This window comes from Urocitellus parryii, chromosome 11, assembly GCF_045843805.1.
Source record: "Urocitellus parryii isolate mUroPar1 chromosome 11, mUroPar1.hap1, whole genome shotgun sequence".
NCBI classification, from domain to species: Eukaryota; Metazoa; Chordata; class Mammalia; order Rodentia; family Sciuridae; genus Urocitellus; species Urocitellus parryii.
Genome location: NC_135541.1, coordinates 10,107,064 through 10,130,071, shown reverse-complemented (window position 1 = coordinate 10,130,071; position 23,008 = coordinate 10,107,064). Strand labels below are relative to the sequence as shown.

At 55.2% G+C, this 23,008-nt stretch overlaps 1 protein-coding gene across 1 annotated transcript; it reads right to left on the bottom strand.

The window, feature by feature from the left end:
* Positions 1 to 2,725: 2,725 nt before the first annotated feature.
* Positions 2,726 to 21,034, bottom strand: Fblim1 (filamin binding LIM protein 1). The gene is made up of 9 exons (XM_077790977.1): positions 20,966 to 21,034; positions 17,733 to 17,790; positions 17,124 to 17,393; positions 11,090 to 11,274; positions 10,455 to 10,572; positions 9,336 to 9,505; positions 7,673 to 7,851; positions 6,903 to 7,020; positions 2,726 to 3,987 (listed from the first exon to the last, which is right to left on the bottom strand). Exons 3-9 carry the CDS (start codon positions 17,371 to 17,373, stop codon positions 3,874 to 3,876), a joined length of 1,134 nt encoding a protein of 377 aa, XP_077647103.1. The 5' UTR covers positions 17,374 to 17,393; positions 17,733 to 17,790; positions 20,966 to 21,034; the 3' UTR covers positions 2,726 to 3,873.
* Between the last annotated feature and the right edge of the window lie 1,974 nt (positions 21,035 to 23,008).

The following is a 23,008-nucleotide window of genomic DNA, read 5'->3' as shown; positions in this document are numbered from 1 at the left end:
TGGGTTTGCAGAGAAGCCTCAGGACCCCACATAGCGGGTCATGACCCCTTGTCAGGACTCCTACAGCGAATTGGTGCTTTATCAGCTCCTCTCCCTGTCTCTGAGTATCCATTTTTAGGTACACATATGCACATATGGGTATTTTTGTTGTTGTTTTGTTGCTAATGGTGGAATGATGGAATCCAGGGTCTGGCCCATGCTAAATTTGGCTCTACAATTGAGCGGCACTCTCAGGGGCAGCGTGTGCGCACGCATACATGTATTTTATTTATTATCATCACATATTAATTATCATCACATTTTAATTTACAAATGAACAGGATTCGCTGTGTTGTTTCCACACATGCACACATCACGCGATCCTGCATTGATCACATCTACTCACCTTCTCCGCCCTCTCTCCACTCCCCCAGACCCCTTCCCAGTCCCTTATGATCCTCTTCTACTTTCCATCTTTTTTTTAAAGAGAGAGAGGAGAGAGAGAGAGAGAGAGAGAGAGAGAGAGAGAGAGAGAGAGGAGAGAGAGAGAGAGAGAGAGAGAGAGAGAATTTTTAAAAATATTTATTTTTCAGTTTTTGGTGGACACAACATCTTTATTTTATGTGGTGCTGAGGATCCAACCCAGCGCCATGCGCATGCCAGGTGAGCGGGTTACCTCTTGAGCCACATCCCCAGCCCCTTTCCATCTTTTTTTTTTTTTTTTACCTGACATGACATCCTCTAATTCCATACATTTTCCTGCAAATGACAAGATTTTGTTCTTTTTCATGGCTGAGTAATACTCTGTTGTGTCTAGATACTGTATTTTCTTTATCTATTCATCTGTGGATGGGCATCTAGGCTGAAGCCATATCTTGGCTATTGTGAATAGCACCACAATAAACATTGGGATGGTAACATTGCCTACTTCATGGATTGTTATTTTGCTGGAACTCTTGCCTGCCAGCACAGCCTCTCCCCTCCCCCATAACAAAATTTGCTATCACTTTTTTTTTCTGGGGTACTAGGAATTGAACCCAGGTCACTTTACCACTTTGCCCCCTCCCCATTCCTTTTCATTTTGAGAAAGGGTCTCACTAGTTTGCTGAGGCTGGCCTTGAACTTGCGATCTTCCTCTCCCTCAGCCTCCTAAGTAGCTGGGATTACAGGCATGCTCCACTGAGCTAGCTGGCTTGTTCACACAAACATGGGTATAGAAATGTCCCCTTGACTCTAACGATATTTTATCATTTTATTTTTGCAGTGGGAATTGAACCCAGGGGCATTTTACCACTGAGCTTTGTTCCTAGCCCTGTTATTATTTATTTTGAGTCAGGGCTTGGCTAAGTTGCTGAGGCTGGCCTCCAACTTGTGATCCTTGTCACACTCAGAAATGCAGTGGATTTCCTCTGTGCCCATGAACTGCATTCAAAGGGAAGGGAAATTATTTTTGCCCAAGTGCTCTGTCTGTGCTTGGGACATGGCACAAGCCCTCCTAGGGACAACAGAAGGAGGGAGAAAAGAGGACTGGGGGGACAGGAGGGATGCAGATAAACACACAGCAGAACTCTCCCTAGCAAGGTCCCCTGATGAAGTCATTTACAAATGTGTAGCCTGGAAGCCAAGGCACCACCCCCAGGGTTTCAAGAGGAATCCCGCTGGGCTACATTTCACTAGGAAAACCCCAAGCAAACTTGGCTACTAAGACAGCGCCGCTGAGGGCAGGCCACTGGCCCTGTCCTCTCAGCTGAGCAGCTCAGACAAGGCTCCTCTGACCTCAGGACGTGTGTCCAAGTCAACAGCAGCAGCACTCAGCAGACATATCCAGGGCCCTGTGCCTCTGGGCCCACCCCCGACAGGGACATGACCAATACCTACACCCACCCCCAGGGCAGCCTCCGCCCTTCCCTCCCAGCCACAGCTGTGGTGCCCCACAAGGAATCCACCCACCCAAGGGGGATCCCCAACTCCTGACAGCACACACCAGGCGCAGACCCCACTTCTGAAGTCCCCCCAGTCTCTTCAAGCTCTGGAGTCCCTTCTCACACCTGCTGACCAGGACACCTGAAGTCCCCCATGTTGTGTGGCCTAATAAACCCAGCTTGGTTGATGAAGAAGGTGTGCTCCCGGTGTTCCCAATGACAGGCACCAGCAGGACCCAAGGGGCTGTTGACAAAGGAGTGTGGGCTGCATGACCCTGACTCGGGGCCAGGCGCAAACCCCACCAGCCTGACGCTGCTTTCCTGCTCAGCAACCCGTGCCCCCAGCTGACAGAGGGGTGTCGAGGCCCACACCCTGGAGCAGCAGAGGGAGGTGGAGGGCACCAGCCCCTTGATCTGGTGCTCTTTCCCACCATGCACTCTGCTCTCTGGAGCCGGGCTCACCAGGCCACCCAGTGGTCACTGAGCTCGCAGGAAGGTGGGCCTGGGCACGTGCAGTCCTGAGAATGCAAACTGCTCCTCCTACAGGGTTGGTGGCTCTGAAGGGCTCCCTACAGCAAAGGCTCCCCCCCCCCCGGGGCCCCCTGTAACCTGTCCACGACGGCACTGAGGTGCCAGGCACGGGGAGGGATGGGGCTTCCTGGTCTACCCAGCTGAGCCCAGTTCTGGGGGAGGAGGTGCGGGCACTTCCTGGGCACTCATGCCACACACATTTTTCCAGGGCCACTACCAAACCCAGCACCCACCCCCCGGGTCGTGAACGGATCACAGGCGAGCTTCTGACAGCTGCACATTTATTTGCAAGGTGTAGGAGGGGAAGACACACTGGCGCTGTGTGGACGTCAGTGCAAGGACTCACTGCTTAGCACCAGGCCCGACTGGAAGTGAAAGAAAGAAAACAGGACATGGAGCTGGCGGAGGTAACAGGACACGAGGTCCTCGGTTACCGTGAAAATTGAGGTGACTGTGAAGGCTGAGGCTGGGTCTCGCTGCTCTAAGCTTAATGCAGGAGACTGAAAGCCGGTCACAGGTGAGCGTGCGGTGGGTCGAGGACCCCAAGGAGAAAAGCTGGTGTTAATCATCTGTTCTATGGGAGCCTGGTGATGTTAGGAAGCAACAAGTGATTTTCCTTAATAGGGAAGAACCTTCTAGATGTGGCCTTGTGGAGGCGGTGGTTACAGGGCAGCCTGGGCTGCAGGGCTGGAGTGACAACCGGGGGTTGGAGGGACACCTGCCCCGAAACCACCCTGAGGGGTATTTGTGTGTGTGTGATGTGCACAGCCCCAGTTAAGGCTGCAGGAAGGACGCTCAGCCCGGTCCCTGTCCCCCAGCACACAAAAGGCACTTAAACCACGTCCTGATGACTGGCGGCAGCACAGGAGGAGGCAGAAGGCAGGTGAGGGAGGGGCTGCTGACCTCTCCCCTCTTGCCCCGACCCAGCCTCATTCTGGGGTGGGAAGTCCAAGGCTGTGTCACCAGCAGGTGACATTCTTGTACATTTATGGACCAAGGGGGGATTTGTCCTAAGACTTCGTCCCACCCCAAAGCAAGTTATTCAAAGAAAAAAAAAAAAGATTTATCTCCTCAAATCTGAAGAATATCGTTTCCTATCACCTGAACCTTGAAATTCTTAAAAAGCACTTTTAAGTGACATTGGAGTTGTTCTTCACCCCGCCTGGCCCCGTGCTCCAGGCTGGCCTCAGCACCCTCTGCTGCATAGTGAAGTGTCGGTGACACAGGTGCCAGCTGGGTCAGCACTCAACAGGGGCCAGAGGGGACTCTGGGTGTAAGGAGCCTTCGGGGGGTAGGAGGAGGAGTTGAGAGCCTGGGGGACACTGTGCACCCGCACCCAGGTGGCTCAGCTCCCGGCATCCCCCACAGGCTGGGCTGAGCTGCCTGTGGGTCCCAGCGAGGCTCGGAAGGGAGGTTGGGAGAGGAGGCCAGGAAGGGCCCCTCAGCAGCAGCTCGCGGCACTGCGCTTCACGTGGCACGGCTTGCAGAAGAGGTGGTCATTCAGCGGGTAGCAGCCTTGGTCCGTGGGCTCCACAGACAGGAGGATGCTGCAGTCCTGGGGAGACAAAGGCAGACGTGGGTGTCCCTGGGGCTGGGAGCTGGCCGCGTGGAGCCTGTCCAGGGGAGGGACTTGCTTGGGATGTGAAGAATAAACCCACTGGGGGTGGGCTTCCCCCAGGCTCCCCATATGCCCAGGCCCGGTGCCTAGCAAAGACCAGACACCACATGCGGGGGCTTCGAGCCACAGGGGCTGTGAGTGACAACAGCAGAGTCACTGCAGGGAGAGCCAAGGACACTCAGAGAGGGACAACCTGGTGACCCCTTTGGAATTTGAGTAGTGCCAGGCAGGAACCCTGCTGGTGGCCAGATCGCAGCATAGGCCTGTGTGATGTCTGCTGAACGAGCCCCTGAGTCTAGTCCAGCTCCTCGTTTTGCAGGTTGGGAAACTGAGGTTGAGGGGTGGGGTCCGCCCCAGGTCGCATTAGCTGGTTCTAGAGCTGGGACCACACTGGGAATTGAGCTCAGGGTCTCACACAGGCTAGGCAAAGACTGGACCTCTGAGCTAGAACCCCAGCCCAAACATTACTATCCCCAATTTCTCAAATCACAGAAGAATTTCAGAATGAAAAGGAGAGGAGGAATTCGGGGCCCAGACTTGACCAAGTCCGCCCTTTGGCCCCCAGTCCACACCTTTGGTGGGCCTCACCTGGGCACCTGCCAGAGTAACCCCAGGAACCATCCCCGTCCAGAGGCCTGGTCTAGGGCACAGCCAACTCCCTTTGGAAGCTGCGCGGATCCAGTCAAGGGGACTGGTCCCCAGATAGACAACTCTGGGCTGGCAGGTGGCCACCCTGACCCAGCTGGAACCAGATGCACACCTGCCTCGCTCTGTGGCCAGCTGGGCAGGGGATCCACCCGGAGGCTCTAGTGGAAACCGGCTGCTAAACCCCAGAATCTGTGTCATTCACAAAGGCGGCTGTTGGGTGTTGTGAGAGCATCAAGTGACAAACCTAAATGGGGACAATGAATATCATCTCCCCAGAGTGTCCTGAGGGTTAAATAAGACGGTGTGTACGAAGGCATTTAATTATAAAACCCTACCCATGTGTGACAGTACTGTCACCCTTCCAACAACCATCATAAATACAGAGCCCAAGGCCAGCAGGGCTGTGGACAGTCCCGGAAACCCAGGTCCCTTCCTAGAGAAATGACACCTCACTCCATTCCCGGCTGCTTGGGTCTGGAGCTTCACCTTCTGAAACGTAACTGCTACAGTCCAAACGCTGACTTACTTCAGTAGCCACGGTCAAGGTCTCCAAGGACAAGCAGGGGGTTACTGCTAATCTAAATCACACAGGAACCAATAAGGGCTGTGGTGGCGATAACCGCACCTGCTTTTCCTCATTGGCCCTCACAGGTTCGCTATCAGTTGGACCTTGAACTACAACCAACAAAGGCAACCTCAGTACAAGGCAGTTTTTCTCCAGGTCCTCGGATGCCCTCAGTGAAAACAGGCTCTTGGGTCCATGTATCTTTTCTGTTTTTCTCCTGGGCTGGGAATGGACCCCAGGACTCACCCGTGCTAGCTGGGCAGGTTTCCTACCGCTGATTGAGCTGCATCCCCAGCTGTTTTTTTTTTTTTTTTTTTTTTTGAGACAGGGTCTTGCTAAAAGTTTCTGAGACCAGCCTCAAACTTGCAATCCTCCTGCCTCAGCCTCCTGAGTTGCTGGGGTTACAGGTGTGCATCACTGCCCCCAGCCCCCATGTACCTGTTTAAATAAATGAGCAAATAAATGCTAAGGATTACTCATTGACTGACTGAGGGATTTGCCCTGGGACTCTCCACTGAGGTGACACCCATAAAAATCGCTCCCTTTGTCACCAGTGGTGGAGAAGACAGAAACTTCAATGACATGGGGCTGGCAGCAGGAGGTGTGGGAAGGGATTCTGGGTGCTTCTCCAGCCAGACCAGTGAGAGGGTCTAGGCTCCTTGAAACAAAACAAAAAAACAAGGAATGATAACAGGATGGTGACACAGGACTTTGTAGCCTCCGCGGGGCCCTGACTCCGTGGGCATTTCTTTTTGATCTCTTGTGGCACTGGGGATTGAACTCAGAGCCCCACAAGGTAGGCAAGCTCTGGATTGAGGAGCTGCACCCCGGGACCACACTCACCACTCCCTCTCCGCTCCAGACCCACCTGGGGACCTCCATGGCCGATTCCTCGGGCTTTCTGCTGCTGCGGGTTCCACAGGCCCTTCCCTCTTGCTGTTTCCTGACTCCATCTCTCAATACCTGGCAGCTCCGCTCAGCCTCCGTTTAGGCACCACCGCTCTGTGAGGCTGCCTCTCCTCCCACCACCCTGCTCAGCCTCCATCACTGCCTTCTCCCCAAACCCACCGATAAGTGCTCTCTCCAGCAACCACACAGGACCCGGGTGGCCTTACTCTGCCCAGCACCTGCTCTCCCTGCCTAGGGTGGTAGCAAGCCATCGGCTTCATAGGATTCTGCCTTCCAGTGCCAGGGGCTGTCAATGCTGCTGTCAATCCTGGCACCCAGGCACAGTGATTGGCTCCGAGGGGCATGCCTCCCAGGCTGGGCCAATCAGGGGCCTTCTTGGGACTGTGTGGATGCCCTGTGTGGGGTTCGTTCTCGGCAAACATAGAAAAGGCAGAACTGAGAGACAGAGAGACAGCCCCGATGCTAATCATCAAAGAGGTCACCACCGTGAGCTGACAGGTTTGTTTTCTTGCGGGAAGCAGTGTGACTTTGTGTCTGTCCTGGACACCAGGAATGCTGATGGACGGCTGTCTTTCTAATTCTTGCCATTCTCCTTTGTCTCTGCCACTGCCCAACAGAGAGCTCCGCCCCCAGCCTGACCTGCCCCCGGCGTCCAGCCAGGGCAGGTGGGCGTGGGCCTCCGAGGGTCCAGGCAGAGAGCGCGCGGTCAGGTCACCGCTGCACCACTCACCTCGCACCGGTAGCAGTTTTCGTGGAAGTTTCTTCCCATGCACTCGATTTTGAAGGCATCCTTCCCATCCTGGGGGATGATGGGGTTCTCACAGATGCTGCACACGGGGGCAAATTTCCTAGAGGGGAGGGAACCCACACTCAGGAGGCGTTCGTGCGGACAGCCACCAACATTTGCTGGCAGAACCGTGGCTGGCTCAAGTTCACCTCCCAGAGCTGTTCCACACCTTGGGTGTTGATGGCACCTAAAGCCCCAACCACAGCGACCCCCGCTTCCCAGGGGGTAATTAGCTTGGAAGGTCCCTCTTGCATTATAGGTCACTAATTTTTTTTCTTTCCTTCCTTTTCAGACAAGCACATCTGCCTCTCCCCTCGGACAGGAAGCAGCTCCAGGCAGGGAACGAGTCTCACGGATATCCACCTTCCCATGGCTTGGTCCGGCTCCCAGGGACAGCGCTGGGGACTAGGGCCCCGGAGCAGGGCTCTGAATTGAAGCTTCGGTGCTTACCAGCAGGAGCCTGGGTACCCAGTGGCTGCGTGCCTCAGTTTCTGCATTTGATAAAAAGGACCCCTCGATTATACCCACCTGGGAGAACTACTTTGAGGATTAACTGGGCACGGCCAGGTGTGTGGCCCATGGAAGCACTAGGCTCCTCTGGCCTAGAGACTGAAGGGAGCTCTGCCTGGTCCCAGCGCTCAGCAGGCTCCTCTGCTCTGCCAAGTCCCGCCCTGCCCCCCCCACAGCACCCAATGTCCGGTCCCCTCCCGTACCTGTAGAAGTCATCGAGGCAGTACACCTGGTTCTGGTTGTCCAGAGCAAAGCTCTCGTCCCCGATGCACCGGGCGCAGCTCACACAGGTGAAGCAGGTGGGGTGGAAGGCCTGGCCCAGGGCCCTGATGATGTGGTCCCGGACCACCTCTCCACACTGGCCACACTTCTCCAGGGTGTCCTGGGACAGAGGGCCCCTGCCTCAGAGCCGTCCATGGGTCCACCCATCCATGGACCTCAGAGTCTTCTGACCAGCCACCCACAGGGGACCAAAAGGCCAGCAGTGCAGGAGCGGCCCGTGATCAGCCCCGAAGCTACAACCCAGACTCCTCCACGATGCCCTGACATGGCTCCTCGGCTTACAGCCGGGCACACTGCTGCGGAGCTAGGACTGAAGTCTTGTTACGGCGCCATGTTCAAGGCCAGGGACTGCCAGAGCTCGGGGGAGATGCTTCTCCTGAACCTCAGAACCAGGCAGAGGAATCCCCAGGGAGTTAGCATGCTTTATCCTACACATGATGGATCTGGAAATTCTTTCCCTTTTCTACTTAACTACCTTTTAGCATTATAGGCATTCCTTTTTAAAAACTCTGTGTTAAGAATACTTAACTTGAGATCTGTCCTCTTAAATTGTTAAGTGCACAATATCACTGTGACTGGAGATATTTATAAATAATAATAATAATAACAATTATTACTATTATTATTATTATTATTATTTTGAACTCAGGGGCACTCAACCACTGAGCCACATCCCCAGCCCTATTTTGTATTTTATTTAGAGACAGAGTCTCACCGAGTGGCTGAGGCTGGCTTTGAACTTGCAATCCTCCTGCCTCAGCATCCTGAGCTGCTGGGATTACAGGTGTGTGCCCCCATGATCAGCATGAATTATTTATGTTGCAAGATGGAATACTGGCTCCTTCATATATATATATATATATATATATATATATATATATATTTAAATGTTGTGTTAGGCCTTTTATAATTATTATTATTTATTTATACCTGGTGCTGAGAATCGAACCCAGTGCCTCACACATGCCAGGCAAGTGGGCTACCGCTGAGCCCCAGCCCCAGCCCCCTTTCCTCTTCTTTTAGTTCCTGGCTATGAGGTGAGTGGTCTAGTCCACCACATGCTCCCAGCATGATGTGCTGTCTCACCACATACCCAAAATAGCAGGGGCAACTGATCATGAGCTGGAAAACTGTGAGCTAAAATAAACCTTTTCAGGGCTGGGGATGTGGCTCCAGCGGTAGCGCGCTCGCCTGGCATGCGTGCGGCCCGGGTTCGATCCTCAGCACCACATACCAACAAAGATGTTGTGTCCGCCGAGAACTAAAAAAAAATAAATATTAAAAATTCTCTCTCTCTCTCTAAAAAAAAAAAAAAAAGAAAAGAAAAAGAAAAAAAAAATAAAATAAACCTTTTCTCTTTATAAGTTGATCATCTCAGGTGCTTTGTTATAGTGATGGAAAGCTGACCATCACATTATAGCAGCTCCAGGAAACTAATTCATCATGGCTGAGCTCCATCTTTTTGAATCTCAGCTTCCTCATCCGTGAAATGGGCCTACCCAGGAGTATTGTAGGGAATGAATATAACATCTCCCAAGCACCCAGCTTGGTGCCTGACAGCTGGAGGCTTGCCTCGGGGCTTACCTGGTAGCAGGATTCACAGAGGGGCCGCCCATCCTTCTGGTAGAAGCTCTGCCCGGCCAGCTGGCGGCGGCAGGTGCGGCAGGTGAAGCACTGTGCGTGGTACTGTTTCTTCATGGCCTCCACGGCCAGCTCTCGGGGGGACACAGTCTTGTGGCAGAAGGCACAGATGTCTGGGATAGAGGAGACACAGGCTATCACAAGGAATGTGGGTGGCCTTTGCAAAGCTAAGATCAAGAACAATAGGGCTGTGGGGTGGCTCAGCAGCAGAGTGCTTGCCTAGCCTGTGGGAGGCCCTGGGTTCCATGCCCAGCACTGCAAAAAAACCTAAAAGACAAATGATGAACCGAGAAAAACAGGTGCATCTCCTGCCTCAGACAGGACCCATCTCCCCGCGGGCCCAGGAGCACCAGCTCTGCACCCAGCACTCCCATCCCCAGTGCCCGGGGCAGGGGTCTGGGTGTCAGGCACTTCTTGCGGTGCTCAAGGAGTAAGAGGCAGCCACCATGGGGGGAGGGCAGGTCAGGATGACTAAGTGGGCAATTCAGCAAAAATACCCCAATTACCATCCTACCTACCCTTGGCCACAGCACTTCCTCGTCTAGGAATGTAGCTCAGAAACACGTGTGCATGGGCAAGTGACCTATCTGTGTGCCAGGTGACTCATCTCAGCAAGAAACCACCTAAGAATCCAGCAACAGGGGTGGTGGCACAGAGCTGCGACCCCAGGCACTCAGGAGGCTGAGGCAGGAGGATGACAAGTTTAAGGCCAGCCTCAACAACTTAGGGAGACCCTGTCTCAAAATTCAAAAAAGAAAAAAAAAATTAAAAGGGCTGGGGAGGTAGCTCAGTGGTAAAGCACCCCTGGGTTCAATCCCTAGAACCAAAAAGAAAAGAAAAGAAAGAGTAAGAAAAAAAAAAAAATCAGCACTTTTGCTGTCATAGCAAAAGGCGTGGATGAATAGTTGGAAGAATTTTAATTATGAAGAAAACAGAAACTAGATGGATGCTCAACTCTGAAGGTGAGCCCGGGCAGGCAGGTGGCTGCTGTTCCCCTGGCTCTTGCCTGCAGCCCATCTGGCCCCAGGGCCTGGGGAGCAGCCTGTGAGCCTGTGGCCATACCTGTGGAGGTCTCTCTCTCCGGGAAGCTGACAGGCTCTTCTGGGGGAGGTGGCAGCTCCTCATCTGGGGGCCTGAGGTGACCAGGCCGAGGCTGGGCTGAAGGGCCCTCTGCCAGAGCCTGTGGGGACACAGATGGGAGGAGATGGTCCCTCAGGGACTCCCTGGGCCCGCCCAGCTCTGCTCCTACCTGGGTGGTCCCAGCCACCCTTGACCCCACTGTTCAAAGGAGGAAACTGAGGGCCTGGGAGGAACCAGCAGGGAGCCGGCCACTGGAGCCGGGTCTCCCCACTCCTTGCCCTGGGCCCCCTCCACCAGGCAAAGCTACTTCCATTTCTATGGAATCTCCCAGAAACAGGTTCCCCCAGGACGCTGGGCTGAAGTGGCCTCAGCCCTGGCCCTGGGGCACCTCCCATGTCTCATGGTCCCTTCCAAGGGCAGAGGATTAAAGCAGTTTTCTATGCTACAAGGGATTTAGGTCACCAATCCTGACCACTCTCTTGGGGACTTCAAAGAGTCTTGAAGAGGCACTGGCCTCAATCAGAAGGGGCCACACCACCTCCGGTCTCATAATTCTGGAAAGGCCTGCAAGACCCAGGCACCCCCACCCCCCACCCAGGGGACCCCAGCTTCAGTACCTGGGGTGGGGGTGGGGGTGGGGGCAGGTGCAGCTGCTCCAAGTCTGAAATGAGGGGTGTCCCCATAGGGGGCGCCTCATCAGGAGGCGGCAGGCACGCAGGAGGGGGTGGCGGAGGCGGCGGGAGGAGGTCCAGGTCACCAAGTGCGTCCTCACCATCTGGGGCGGGAGGAGGGGGAGAGCATCCTGAAACAGCAAGGGGACAGGGGGTTGGCCAGAGTGCCACAGGGGGACAGAGGAGGCGTCTGCTGATCCAGAAGGCAGAAGAGCAGGTGGCCAAAGGCTCAGGTCCAGGGGCACCCGGACCTGGGTTCCATGTGGCTTGGCCCCTGACCTGCTGTGGGTCCTTAGGCAAATGACATGATCTCTCTGAGTCTTAAATTGCTCAGTTGGAGCATTTTAAGGGGCTGGTGTTGAGGACATGACAGTGGCAGTGAGGGGTACACGCCAGGACCAGCAGACAGGGGCTGGGAGAGCCTCTGGAGACCTCTGGGGGACACAAGCCGCTCCGGCTGCAGATCTCAAAGCGCTCTGTGCAAACTGGCATCACCGTCCCCTGGGAGCTGGTCAGAGGTGCAACTCCGCCTTCTGCGTCAGTCCTGCAGAGTCAGACACTCTGAGGGTGGGGCCACCACAAGGCGCTAAAGAAACCCTCCAGGTGTCTCAGATGTGGCTCAAGAGGGAACCCCACCCTGACTACAGAAGATTCCAGTAACAACTGTAGGGTGTTGAAAGCATCCAGGTGGAGAGTTGATGGGGAAATTTTTGTTGTTGTTTTCATACTGGGGACTGAACCCAGTGGTGCTTACCACTGAACTTCATCCCCAGCCCTTTTTGTTAATTTTTTATTTTGAGACAGGTTCTTGCTAAATTGCTGAGTCTGGCCTCAAAATGGCGATCCTCCTGCCTCAGCCTCCTGAGTCACTTGAGATTGCAGGTGTGCACATGGACCCAGCTGATGGGGAGCTTTCTGAGGAACCCCGCGGTCATCATCTGAACCCAGCGGCTACCTTGGCAGACACAGGGGTCTCGAGACTCCTGTGACACTATAGGAAGCTGTGGGGTACCTCCATGAAATGTCCCCACCCAAAATCACCCCCCAAAACAACCCCTGAGCTGTTACTATAAAATAGAAGCTGACTTCCACTTTATAATAAATTTGGGACACAGAGAAGGAAGCTGAATGAGACCACAAGGCACAAGGGGACAAACTCAGCAGGTGGGTTGGGACACTGTACAGATCCAGTTCCTATTTCTGCAACAAGTCAACAGCCTGAGGAGGAAGGGGGACTTCAGAGAAAACCGGCCACACATGAGAAATCTGTCCCATTGTCCAACGGAGCAGCTTACGTGTGGCTAAGGAGCTCTTGACCTCAGGGAGCGGTGCTCCAGGCCTCAGTATCAACAAAAGAATGTGAAACACAGAAACAAAGAAAGAAAGAAGAATGCGACCTGGTGGTGCAGGCCTGTGATCCCAGAGGCTCCGGAAGCTGAGGCAGGAGGATGGCAAGTTGGAGACCAGCCTCAGCAACTCAGTGACACTCTGTCTCAAACTTTTAACAACAACAACAAAAAGAACATGAAATATCTCATCAATGATTTATTTTATTATTATTTTTTTTATATTTATTTTTTAGTTCTCGGCGGACACAACATCTTTGTTGGTATGTGGTGCTGAGGTTTAACCCGGGCCGCACGCATGTCAGGCGAGCGCGCTACCGCTTGAGCCACATCCCCAGCCCCATGATTTTTTTTTTATAATGATTTCATGCTGAAATAATATTTTAATGTTGGATTCCATAACCCATGATTAAAACTAACACTGCTTATTTCTTGTAGCTTTTTTTCAATGTGGACATATTAGAACATTTCAAATTACATACATGGGGCTGGCTGGCAATTGGGACTTGACTTCTGTTTTTTTTTTAAAAATATTTATTTGGGCTGGGGCTGTAGCTCAGTGGTAGAGCACTTGCCTTCCACATGTGAGGCTCTGGGTCCGATCCTCTGCACCACATAAAAATGAATAAAGATATTGTGTCTATCTACAACTAAAACATTTTTAAAAAATATTTATTTATTTTAGATACTAAGTTTTTTAAAATACACTTTTAGTTGTTGGTAGGCCTTTATTCATTTATTTACTTTTGTGCGGTGCTGGGAATCGAATCCAGGGCCTGACACTGATTCTAGGCAAGTGCTTTACTGCTGAGCCACAACATACCAGCCCAATTTTTTTTTTTTTTTTTTTTAGTTGTAGATGGACACAATACCTTTATTTTATTCATTTTCACGTGGTGCTGAGGATCGAACCCAGGGCCTCGAACGTGCTAGGTGAGCGCTCTACGGCTGAGCCCCAGCCCCAGTCCCTGACCTGTTTTAGTTGGACAGCACTGGCACAGACCTTATATGGATCCTGAATGAAAGAATTAGTCACCTCATTTAATTCTCATTTTCTAGACAAGCAGAAGCTACATAGTCCACTGAATTATACAGCTCCAAAGAGAGATGAGAGTCGGGCGTGTGGTTTATGCCTGTAATCGCAGCGGCTCAGGAGGCTGAGGCAGGAGGATCATGAGTTCAAAGCCAGCCTCTGTAATTTAGTGAGGCCCTAAGCAATTTAGGGAGACCCTGTCTCTAAATAAAAATAAAAAGGGCTGGGGATGTGGTTCAGTGGTTAAGCACCCCTGAGTTCAATCCCTGATAACCCCCCCTCAAAAAAAAAAAAAAAAAGAATACACATTGCATAATCCATCTGTCCTGCTACAGCAAAAAAGGCATTTTCATGACAATCAGAGGAATTTAGTTATAAACAGAGTATTAGACCATCCTGAGGCATTCCCTTAAATTGATTAGGTGGTGTCTGCACGGTGGCCATGTAGGAACACGGCTACATTTAGAGACGCACTCTGCCAAATGCATGAGATGCCACAATTATGGGGGTGTCTTTTAAAATATTCTGCAGGGGCGTGCTCAGCAGGCGAGAGGCCCTGGGTTTGATCCCCAGAGGAAGGTAAACCAAGAAAATAAAATACTCCACAAAAAGGAAAAAGAAGAAGAGAACAGGAATAAACAAGTGTGGCCAGATCTTGGTGACCACTGAACTGATGTGGGGACTCGGGCTGCAGGTGCTGTTGGCCCCACTATCATGAACGTCTGAACACACACACACACACACACACACACACACACACACACACACACACGCCGCGCGCACACACACGCGGGCACAAAGTCATTTCTGTTATTAGCATAGCTGCTCCTGAGACCCAGGCTGACGAAGGCAGGAGACAGAGTGGGCCCCGGGGAGTGGACTCGATCCTGAGTCTGGTCAGTGGACACAGACCTCCGTGTGCTCCCGAGGTGGGGTATGAGGGGCTCCCCAGCCCCTCCTTTCTCCTGTAGTGACGATCATGCTCACTACCATGTAATGCCACCAACAGAGGCCAGAAGGCGGCTGGGGGTCGCACAAGTTAGACCAGGGTCTTGTGAGCTCAGCCTACTCGAGATGCCCATGGAAAGCCAATGGAAAATTCCAGAAGCCCAGGAGCCTGAAGACCCAGGCCTCGCTCCGTTCCTAGCCAATTCCCTGGACACCCCGGTCTTTGGATAAAGAGATTAACACGGCTTCCCGGGGCTGAAGGCACTGTGCGGAGGGGAAGGGCGTGCTGCACACCTGGGCGTGCACTGGGAGCACCTGGGGGCTTGTCCAAACACAGACGGCTTCCCCACCCTGTTCCTGACTCAGCAGGGTTGGGGCAGGCTGCAGGAATTTGCATTTCTGGTAAGTTCCCTGGTGAAGACAGGGCTGGTGCCAGGGCCACACGTGGAGAACCACTGTTCTAGCCCAGAGGTCACACCTCCTTGACCTCCTGGGACCGGAACAACAGTCCCACATCCATTCATCCAAACGCGGGACACCCAGGGTCAAGGAGTTCCCGGGGGTGGGACGGGAGAAACACTTCTAATACTCTAAGGCACAGGGGACTACGGTTGACAAGGATCCTACATCCCCAAATAGCTAGCAGAGAGGGTTCTGAATATTTCCAGCACAAAGAGACGGTACATGAGTGAGGGTATGGACATGTCATTGTCCTGACCACACTGTAGGTTTGTTCACGTGTGACACCGAATCCCATGAATATGTACAATTATTGTTCCAATTTTTTTTAAATGTTGTGCCGGGCCTTGCAGTGCACACCTATAATCCCGGAGACTCTGGAGGCTGAGGAAGGAGGATTGCGAGTTCAAAGCCAGCCTCGGTAACTTAGCAAGGCCCTGAACAACTCAGGAAGACCCTGTCTCAAAATAAAACATAAAAAGGGCTGGGGATGTGGCTCAGGTACTGGGTTGAGCTCAGAGGTTTGAGACCAACCTGGGCAACACAATAAGACCCCCGTGTCAAATTCACCAAGTGTGGTCCCCAGACCAGAGCATCAGCTTGACCCAGGAAGGTACAAGAAATGCAAATCCGTCCCCAGGCAGCCCAGCTGGGTCAGAAGCACCCTGGGCGGGCCCAGCTGTGTTGGAACAAGCCCCGGGTGACAGGGATGATGGAGTGTGGGAATCGGCTCCGGATGAGCTCATGAGTCAGGACTCAGAGCTCCGAGGCAGCAAAGAGCGGCGGTGGCCTCTCCCAGGCCCTGCCTCGGGTTTCCAGGACACCAGCTGAGGAGGGGGGGCAGGAACTTGGGGCCCCAGGTGGCTAGGAAGGTGAGCCTGTCCAGGGGCCCAGGGCAGGAGGAGGGAGAGCAGGTTTTAAGAGAAGCCAAGAGGGGAAAAGCACCTCAGGTGTGAGAACCAGGCAGTGCGTCTGGGGAACGTGCACCTAGTAGATGGTGGGCGTGCGGGTGAGAGGGCAGCAGGAAGCAGCAGATGGCAGGCGGCTGCAGAGATGGCCTTGTCCCCAGCACCCTGAGGTGTGGGCACCCCAGACTCAGGACTGAGCTGCTCATCTGGAATTTTCCTTCAAGATTCCCCATGCTCTGCTTGAGGGTCCCAAGTTGGCAAATGGCCACCAGCCACACTGACCGGTGACCATCAGGCCACCCCCTCCCAACAGTCTGCTGTTGGGGTCTCCTGCCTGTAACTCCAACAACCCCCCGACTGTGGCCAGGGCCATCGGGCACCTCAACTGTATTTCCCGAGCGCCTCACCCACTCAGAGGGGCTGCGGGATTTTGCCCCATTGGATCGCGTGTCCTGACGGTGAAGTGGGGTCAGTGTGGTCCTGGTCTCTAGAGGGAGCAGGCTGTGCCCGTGGGATGTGTGGTCAAGAGGCACACAGGGAGCGTGTCACAAGAACATCCCTGCACACTGTCCCTGAGCCCGTGTGTGGCACTTGTGACCACTGTAACTGGAACTTGCTATCGGTCTTGCCCCCTGGTTTCCATGGTGATGGGTGAAGGGCTGTCCCAGTGTTGCTCTCGGGCAGCAGGACACCTGACCAGGCACCTGGGGGCTCCAGGGACTGGGCTGCCATCTTTGGCTGGCCTCCTCTGCAGTGCCCTGTAGGACAGCGAGCAATGCCCTGCCCGAGGCCCTGGAATCACCCTCCTCACTTCTATCAACCCAACAGCTGACAATCTCCGTGACAGCGACAGGGACAGAGGACTACAGCCTCCTGTCACCTTTTTCTCCTTTTCTTTTGGTACCAGGCATTGAACCCAGGGGTGCTTAACCATTCAGCCCCATCCCCAGCCCTATTTTGTATCTTATTTAGAGACAGGGCCTCACTGAGTGGCTTAGTGCCTTGCTGTGGCTGAGGCTGGCTTTGGACTCCCGATCCTCCTGCCTCGGCCTCCTGAGCTGCTGGGATGACAGGCGTGCGCCAATGTGGCCTTTTTTACAGACTAGAACCCGAGGCACAGAGAGGGTGAAGCAGCTTGTCAACATCACACAGTTGAGAAATGGCGCCAGGATTCACCCCAGGTTCCAGACTCTGCCTGGTGGTCACTCAGTGAGTGACTCGGAGCCTCTCCTTCCTCCCCACCTGGTGCTGCCTCTGCCCTGGTCCCCCTGAAGTCACCCTCTTACCTCCGTTGGAGAGCTGAGGTGGTACAGTTGGCACAGGGGCTGCAGCCCTGCCGGAGGGCACCCAGGGGCTGGGCTTCCCCATGGAGCCAGCCCCCGCGGGCTTCGCGGAGGTGGGGGACTCCCAGGGGCGGCCACGCCTGGCCTCACAGGCCGCCTGCCTCACTCCCTCAGTCACAGCCACGTCGCGGCGCGGGGGCGCCAGGGTGATGAACACGGACGAGGCCACCCTCTTCTCGGGCTGGGAGGCCATTGCTTCAGCTCCTGCTGGCGCTGGGGACAGAGGGCGGCTCAGGCTGTGGCCGGACACACACACACACACACACACACACACACACACACACACGTCAAAGAGAAGTCAGGGGCACGGAGTCTCCCTCCTCCCAACACAAGGGGACATCGCCCGCCATGCTGGTGACCCACCCAGTCCAGTCACAGAGGGGGCAGGGCGGGAGTCCACCAGGTGACTTGGCCACAGGGTGGGACCCAAAGCCTGGACTGCCCCTCCCCCAAAGCCTGCACACCTGGGGAGCAAAGGGCAGCCCTGGGCGCTCCACAGTGGCTACGGCACCTGCCCACAGGGCCGCATCCCAAGTCACCTCCCTCACCTACCTGGACCCCAGTTCTCCTGGGAGAGCCTAATTCCTCAGAGGCTGTCAGGCCAGCTGCCCTGTGGGGACAGAGAACAGGAACAGAAGTTCAGACAGCAGCGCAGGGATCCCAGAGACAGAGGGGGCAGAAGGACAAATCAAAGACACCTTTTACCAAGACCTGCTCTGTGCTCACGTTGCCCTGAGCACTTGATGCTTATGAATTCAGAAATCCTCAGAGAGGCAGGCACCATTATTACCCCATCTCCACAAGTGAAGAAATTCAGAGAAGTCAAGTCACTCATCCAGGGTCACACAGCAGTAGGGACAGCATTTGAACCTCAAGCCCATCACTTGGCCACTCTGTTCTGCTCCACCCACAAGCCAGAGTCCTTTCCTCCCTGCCTTCTATCACCCAAATCTCTTCCTGCCCCATCTCCAAAACCATGGCCTCTGTACAGGCCCCAGCAGTGTGGGGCGAAAGAGCTGGGTGGCCTCCAGTCCCACCTCCTCACCTGATCCTTCGTCTGATTTGAACCCACCTCTCTAGGTCTTTCTCTCCCACCCGCCTTGGAGGGCTCACCATTGGCTTTTCCTCTCCGGCACCGCCCCCATCCCGGGGTGAATTTCCGCTTTCCCTTAGAGGCCAGCTCCGGCCACGTGTCCTCCAGGAGCCTCCCTAGAGTCCAGCCTCAGCGGGGGCAGCTGTCTGCTTTCTCAGGACCGTGATGGCTCCCCACAGGACACACTGCCAGCTCCCCATCAATGTGTCTGACCCCCCCATGCGGCGCCACCTGCCTTCTGCTGCCTGCACGGTGCCCGAGCACAGCTGGTCTACAGCACAGACCTGGGAGGGGACAGCACCCGGCCTCAGGGGAAGGCGGGTCGCCCAGGCGGGTCCTGCGGACAGCAGCCTCTGGTGCCCAGGCTGAGGTGGGGCCACGGCGGGGACAGTTGATGGCCCTCACCCAGCAGTGCTGCCAGGGCTAAAAATGTCCCCTTTATCTCTCTAGTTCTGTCTGGGCCACCTTGGATGACCCTGAAGTCCAGCCTTGGTACACGGGGGGAGAGAAAACAGAACGGGAGCCCTGAGAAGTGGGCTGGGCAGGCAGGGGGGCAGAGCCTGAGGGACACTGACGGTGGACGGGAGGCTGAGCGGCCCCTCACAGCCCTCCTCTGTGTCAAGCGCACCACGGGCTCTCTCTGTGGCCGACGGAGAATAACAAGGGCAGCATCTGCCCCCAGGTTCCTGGTTTATGTTTGGCTAAAAATAAAGATGCTTCGTCTGATAAGGAAATATCTGTCTGCAGTCAGGTGTGGTGGTGCGCGCCTGTAATCCCAGCAACTCGGGAGGCTGAGGCAGGAGGACCACAAGTTCAAAGCCAGTTGCTGAGGCTCTAAGCAACTTAGCAAGACCCTGTCTCAAAATAAAAAAAAAAATAAAAAGGGCTGGGGATGTGGCTCAGTGGTTAAGCGCCCCTGGGTTCAATGCTGGTTACCAAAATAAATACATAAAATAATAATCTGCCCTGAATAAGCAATCCATATAATAGGAAAGAACTTTGAAAGTTATTTAAAAGTGCCTCCCTTTTGTTTCTTGTTTTGGAGGTGATTTAGGAAGTATGTATGCTTATAGAGGCTGCCTTAGTCTTTGGTTTTATGCTTTGTTATGAATTTAAGAATCTCTTTTTACCCAGGACTACAGCACATGCCTGCAATCCCAGTGACTCAGGAGGCTGAAGCAGGAGGATCATAAGTTGGAGGTCAGTCTCAGCAACATAGTGAGACCCAGTTTGAAAATAAAAGTAGGGGGCTGGGGATGTGGCTCAAGTGGTAGCGCGCTCGCCTGGCATGCGTGCGGCCCGGGTTCGATCCTCAGCACCACATACCAACAAAGATGTTGTGCCTGCCGAAAACTAAAAAATAAAGATTAAAAAATTCTCTCTCTCTCTTTCTCTCTCTCTCACTCTCTCTTAAAAAAAAAAAAAAAGTAAATTGTTCGTTATCCTGGTGGAGTGACTCTGAACCATGTACAGCCAGAGGAATGAGAAGTTGTGCTCCATTTGTGTACTATATGTCAAAAGGCATTCTACTATAAAATTAATTAATTAAAAAATAAAATAAAAATGGGATTGGGGTTGTAGCTCAGTAGAGATCGCTTGCTGAGCATGTGTGAGGCACTTGGTTCGATTCTCAGCACCACATATAAACACATAAATTAAAAAGGTCCATTAACAACTAAAAATAAATAAATAAAAACTTCTAGGGGTGTAGCTCAGTGGTAGAATGTCCCTAGATTCAATCTGCAGTACTGAAAAAAAAAAATCTAGTTTTCTACTTGGTTTTCAGAGTGCATCTGAAATTTAAAGAATAAACACGGCACCTACTGAGTGCCAACCACTGTGCTAAGCGTGCTGCGTGACTCAAACTCACCTGGTTCTCTAGGCAGTTGGAAGAAAGGTCCATTATGCCCCCAATTCTCAGATGGGCCCCATGAAGCCCCAGTAGTTCAAGTGAATGTCACAGGGGGGCCAGAGCAGGCAGGAATTCTAACACAGCAGGGTCCAGCCTGGAAGTCCAGGGGTGTCCTAGGACCTGAGGTGGCCGCCGGCCCAAATTCACAGGCCTGTTCTCAACCCAGATGGCCCTATCCAGACTGGGTAGCTTGTGGTCAGCACACTCTAGACTGGTCCCCAGAGACTGCTTGGGACCTTCAGGACACAGCCTCCACCCCCCTCCACAGCTCTGACCCCTCCTCCATTCCTCCGGGAAATGAGATCTCCTGGCTTTCTGGGAAAACGTCCAGGGCTGAGGCCAGATGTTCACAGCTGTGCACCCCCCAACCCTCCCAAAGGTCCCCTGCAGGGACATCAGGTCCCATGGGAAGGAGCTGAGCTGAGGACTTTAAAAGAGCTGTCAAGTCCCATCCGAGAAAGGGGGCCTGGGCCTGCCCCTGGTGTCCTGCACCCAGGTCACCCGGGAAGGGCTCAGGGAACCCTCGCCCCACCCTGCTTCCCCGCAAAGGGCGAATCAGAGCGTCAGCTGGGAACGCAGAGAAAGTGGGAACAAAGGGAAGGAAAGCCATTTCCTGTCAAGAGGAAGGAAGGAGGCTGAGACCAGCCAGCCCCCGGGCGGCTGCAGGCTTGGGCCCGGGGGCGGGCAAGAGCTGACTGATGGGGGCCGCCCCGCCCCCGCCGGCCCCCTTCCTACCCCTAATTCCCCTCCAAACCACCTCTGAGCTTTGTTCTTTAATACCTTGATAAAGCAGGCCATGTCGGATCCAGAGGGAACTTTGCTGAAGTGGGGAGATGCTCCCCACCCCGCTCCACGGCCCTGCAGCTGGCGAAGGATTCCCTCCTCCTCCTCCTCCTCCTCCTCCGCCTCCGCCTCCCCCACCCCCGGGAAGAGCACCGAGCTGCGTTGGCTGCGCCCCACCTCTTTCCCGACGGGGGACCCTGAGCCGTCACCCCACCTCTTTGGGCCTGGTTTTATTTAAAAAGTGAGAATCTGAGCCTGTCCTGAAGGGTGGCTGAGAGGACACGAGGAGAGTGAGCGCAGGGATCTGGGCACTTGAGAGGTGCCCCGAGAAAGACCGCGGGTCACCCGCCCGGGAGGAGGGAGGAGGCGCCCGAGGACAGCTTTCCCATTATTAGGAGCAGGAATCCGGGAGCTGCCCAGCCTCTTCCGGGGATTCTCAGATCTGGGCTGGAGGGGCCCCACGCCAAGATCGCCCCAGGCACACACCTTGGGGACCGTCCCAGCCTTCCCAGCCGGACGGGCATCTGAGGCCTCGAGAGGGGCAGCCCTGGGCCGCTCCCTCCGCAGGGACCCCGTCTGGGAAAGGCACCGGGAGCTCCAGAAACCTGGCCCCCTCCCTCGGGCGGGGAGCAGGGCGGCTGGCCGGGTCACCCTGGGGCGCCGCCGGGGACTTTAATTCGATCCATGTGCGGGACGCTGCCCTCTTTGTGCGGGAGCTTCCGCCCTGCGCGCCCGGTCCCTGGCGCCGCGCTCCGGGGCAGGGACCCGACCCCCGCCGTCCCTCCCCCCCCTCGGAGGACACAGACGGAGACGGAAGGACAGAAGGACAGGACAGCACCTCCCCGTCCCTCCTCTCGGAGCGCCCCGCCCGGGGTCCGGGGCGCGGGGTGGGCTCCGGCCCGGCTGCCCGCGCTGTCACCCGAGTGCAGCCGGGACGCGACACGGGGACGGGACCCCCCGCCCTGCCCAGCCGCTTACCTGCGCCCGCGCCGGCGGCTCCAGCCCGACGCCCAGCGCCCGGCGCCTCCCGCCGCGCTCCCGCCCTCGCTCCCTCCGCCCCGCTGCCCCGCGCCGCTACCATAAAAGGTGACGCTCGGGGGAGGGGGCCGGTCCCCGCCCCGCGGAAGCGGCCCCTACCTGCCCCCCCACCTGCTCGGCCGCGCCCCGGCCGCCCCCTCCCCCTCCCTTTGTTCCCGCGACCACTCCTCCCCGTCCCCTGCGCCCAGGCCCGGGGGTGGCGTCCTCCCCTGTCCCCCTCCTTTGTGCACCCTGAGTGGTCCTTATTCTCCCCCTCCCCAGGGTCACCCTGGTTGACCACCCCACCTGCCCGGTCTGCTGGGGGATGGTGCTCAGCCAGGGACTTAAGAGTCAGACTTAAGTTACTGACCCATTCCCTAAACATCCCTGGGCGGCAGGCCATCTCGCTGAGCCTCAGTGTCTTCACGGGAATGTCCCTCTGCCTATCCCTGCGGCAAGGCCTAGGGATAAAAGGCTCAAAGCCAGTGAGGAGCACACATTCAGTGCTCAATATATGCTGGGTTTGGGACTTTTTTCAGGAAATGCCTTGGGGAGGAGGGGGCTCTGAGTCTCCAGTGAAGCTGTCTGGTTTGCTGTCTCCAGCTGTCACTGCTGGTCTGGATCCCTTAATCCCCCTGCGGGTGGGTCCCAGGGTCCTGGAGGGGTGGGGTGGATAGGTGGGAGAGGCAGGGCCCAGCTGGCAATCAGCTTACCTGGTTTGCTAGCCTGCACCAGGCCACTGACCCCTCCCTGCACCTTCCAGGTCCCACCCGCCGGGCAGAGCAGATAGAATGAGGTGGGGGGGGGGAGCAGCCTAGGCTCTGGGGCCCCCGTGGGGCGGGGATGGGCCTCTGGTCCCTGGAGGCCAGAGAACATTGCTGGGAAAAGGAATCCGAGTCTGATTCAGAGACAAACAGATTGTTCTCTTGATTAAAACCCACAGTGGTGGAGGCCAGGGGAGGGCTGGACCCAGTGCCATCTGGGGTGTCCAGGCAGGTTCTGGCTCTCTTCTGCGCCCCACAG

Bases quoted from the DNA above. Each gene is read 5' to 3' on its own strand.
- Fblim1 (XM_077790977.1), bottom strand. From the start codon at position 17,373: ATGGCCTCCCAGCCCGAGAAGAGGGTGGCCTCGTCCGTGTTCATCACC. The intron at 11,275-17,123 runs GTAAGAGGGTGA...TTGCTGTTTCAG, and splicing joins ACCTCAGCTCTCCAACGGAG to GATGCTCTCCCCCTCCTCCC. The intron at 3,988-6,902 runs GTGAGTGGTGCA...TTGTCTCCCCAG, and splicing joins AAAACTGCTACCGGTGCGAG to GACTGCAGCATCCTCCTGTC.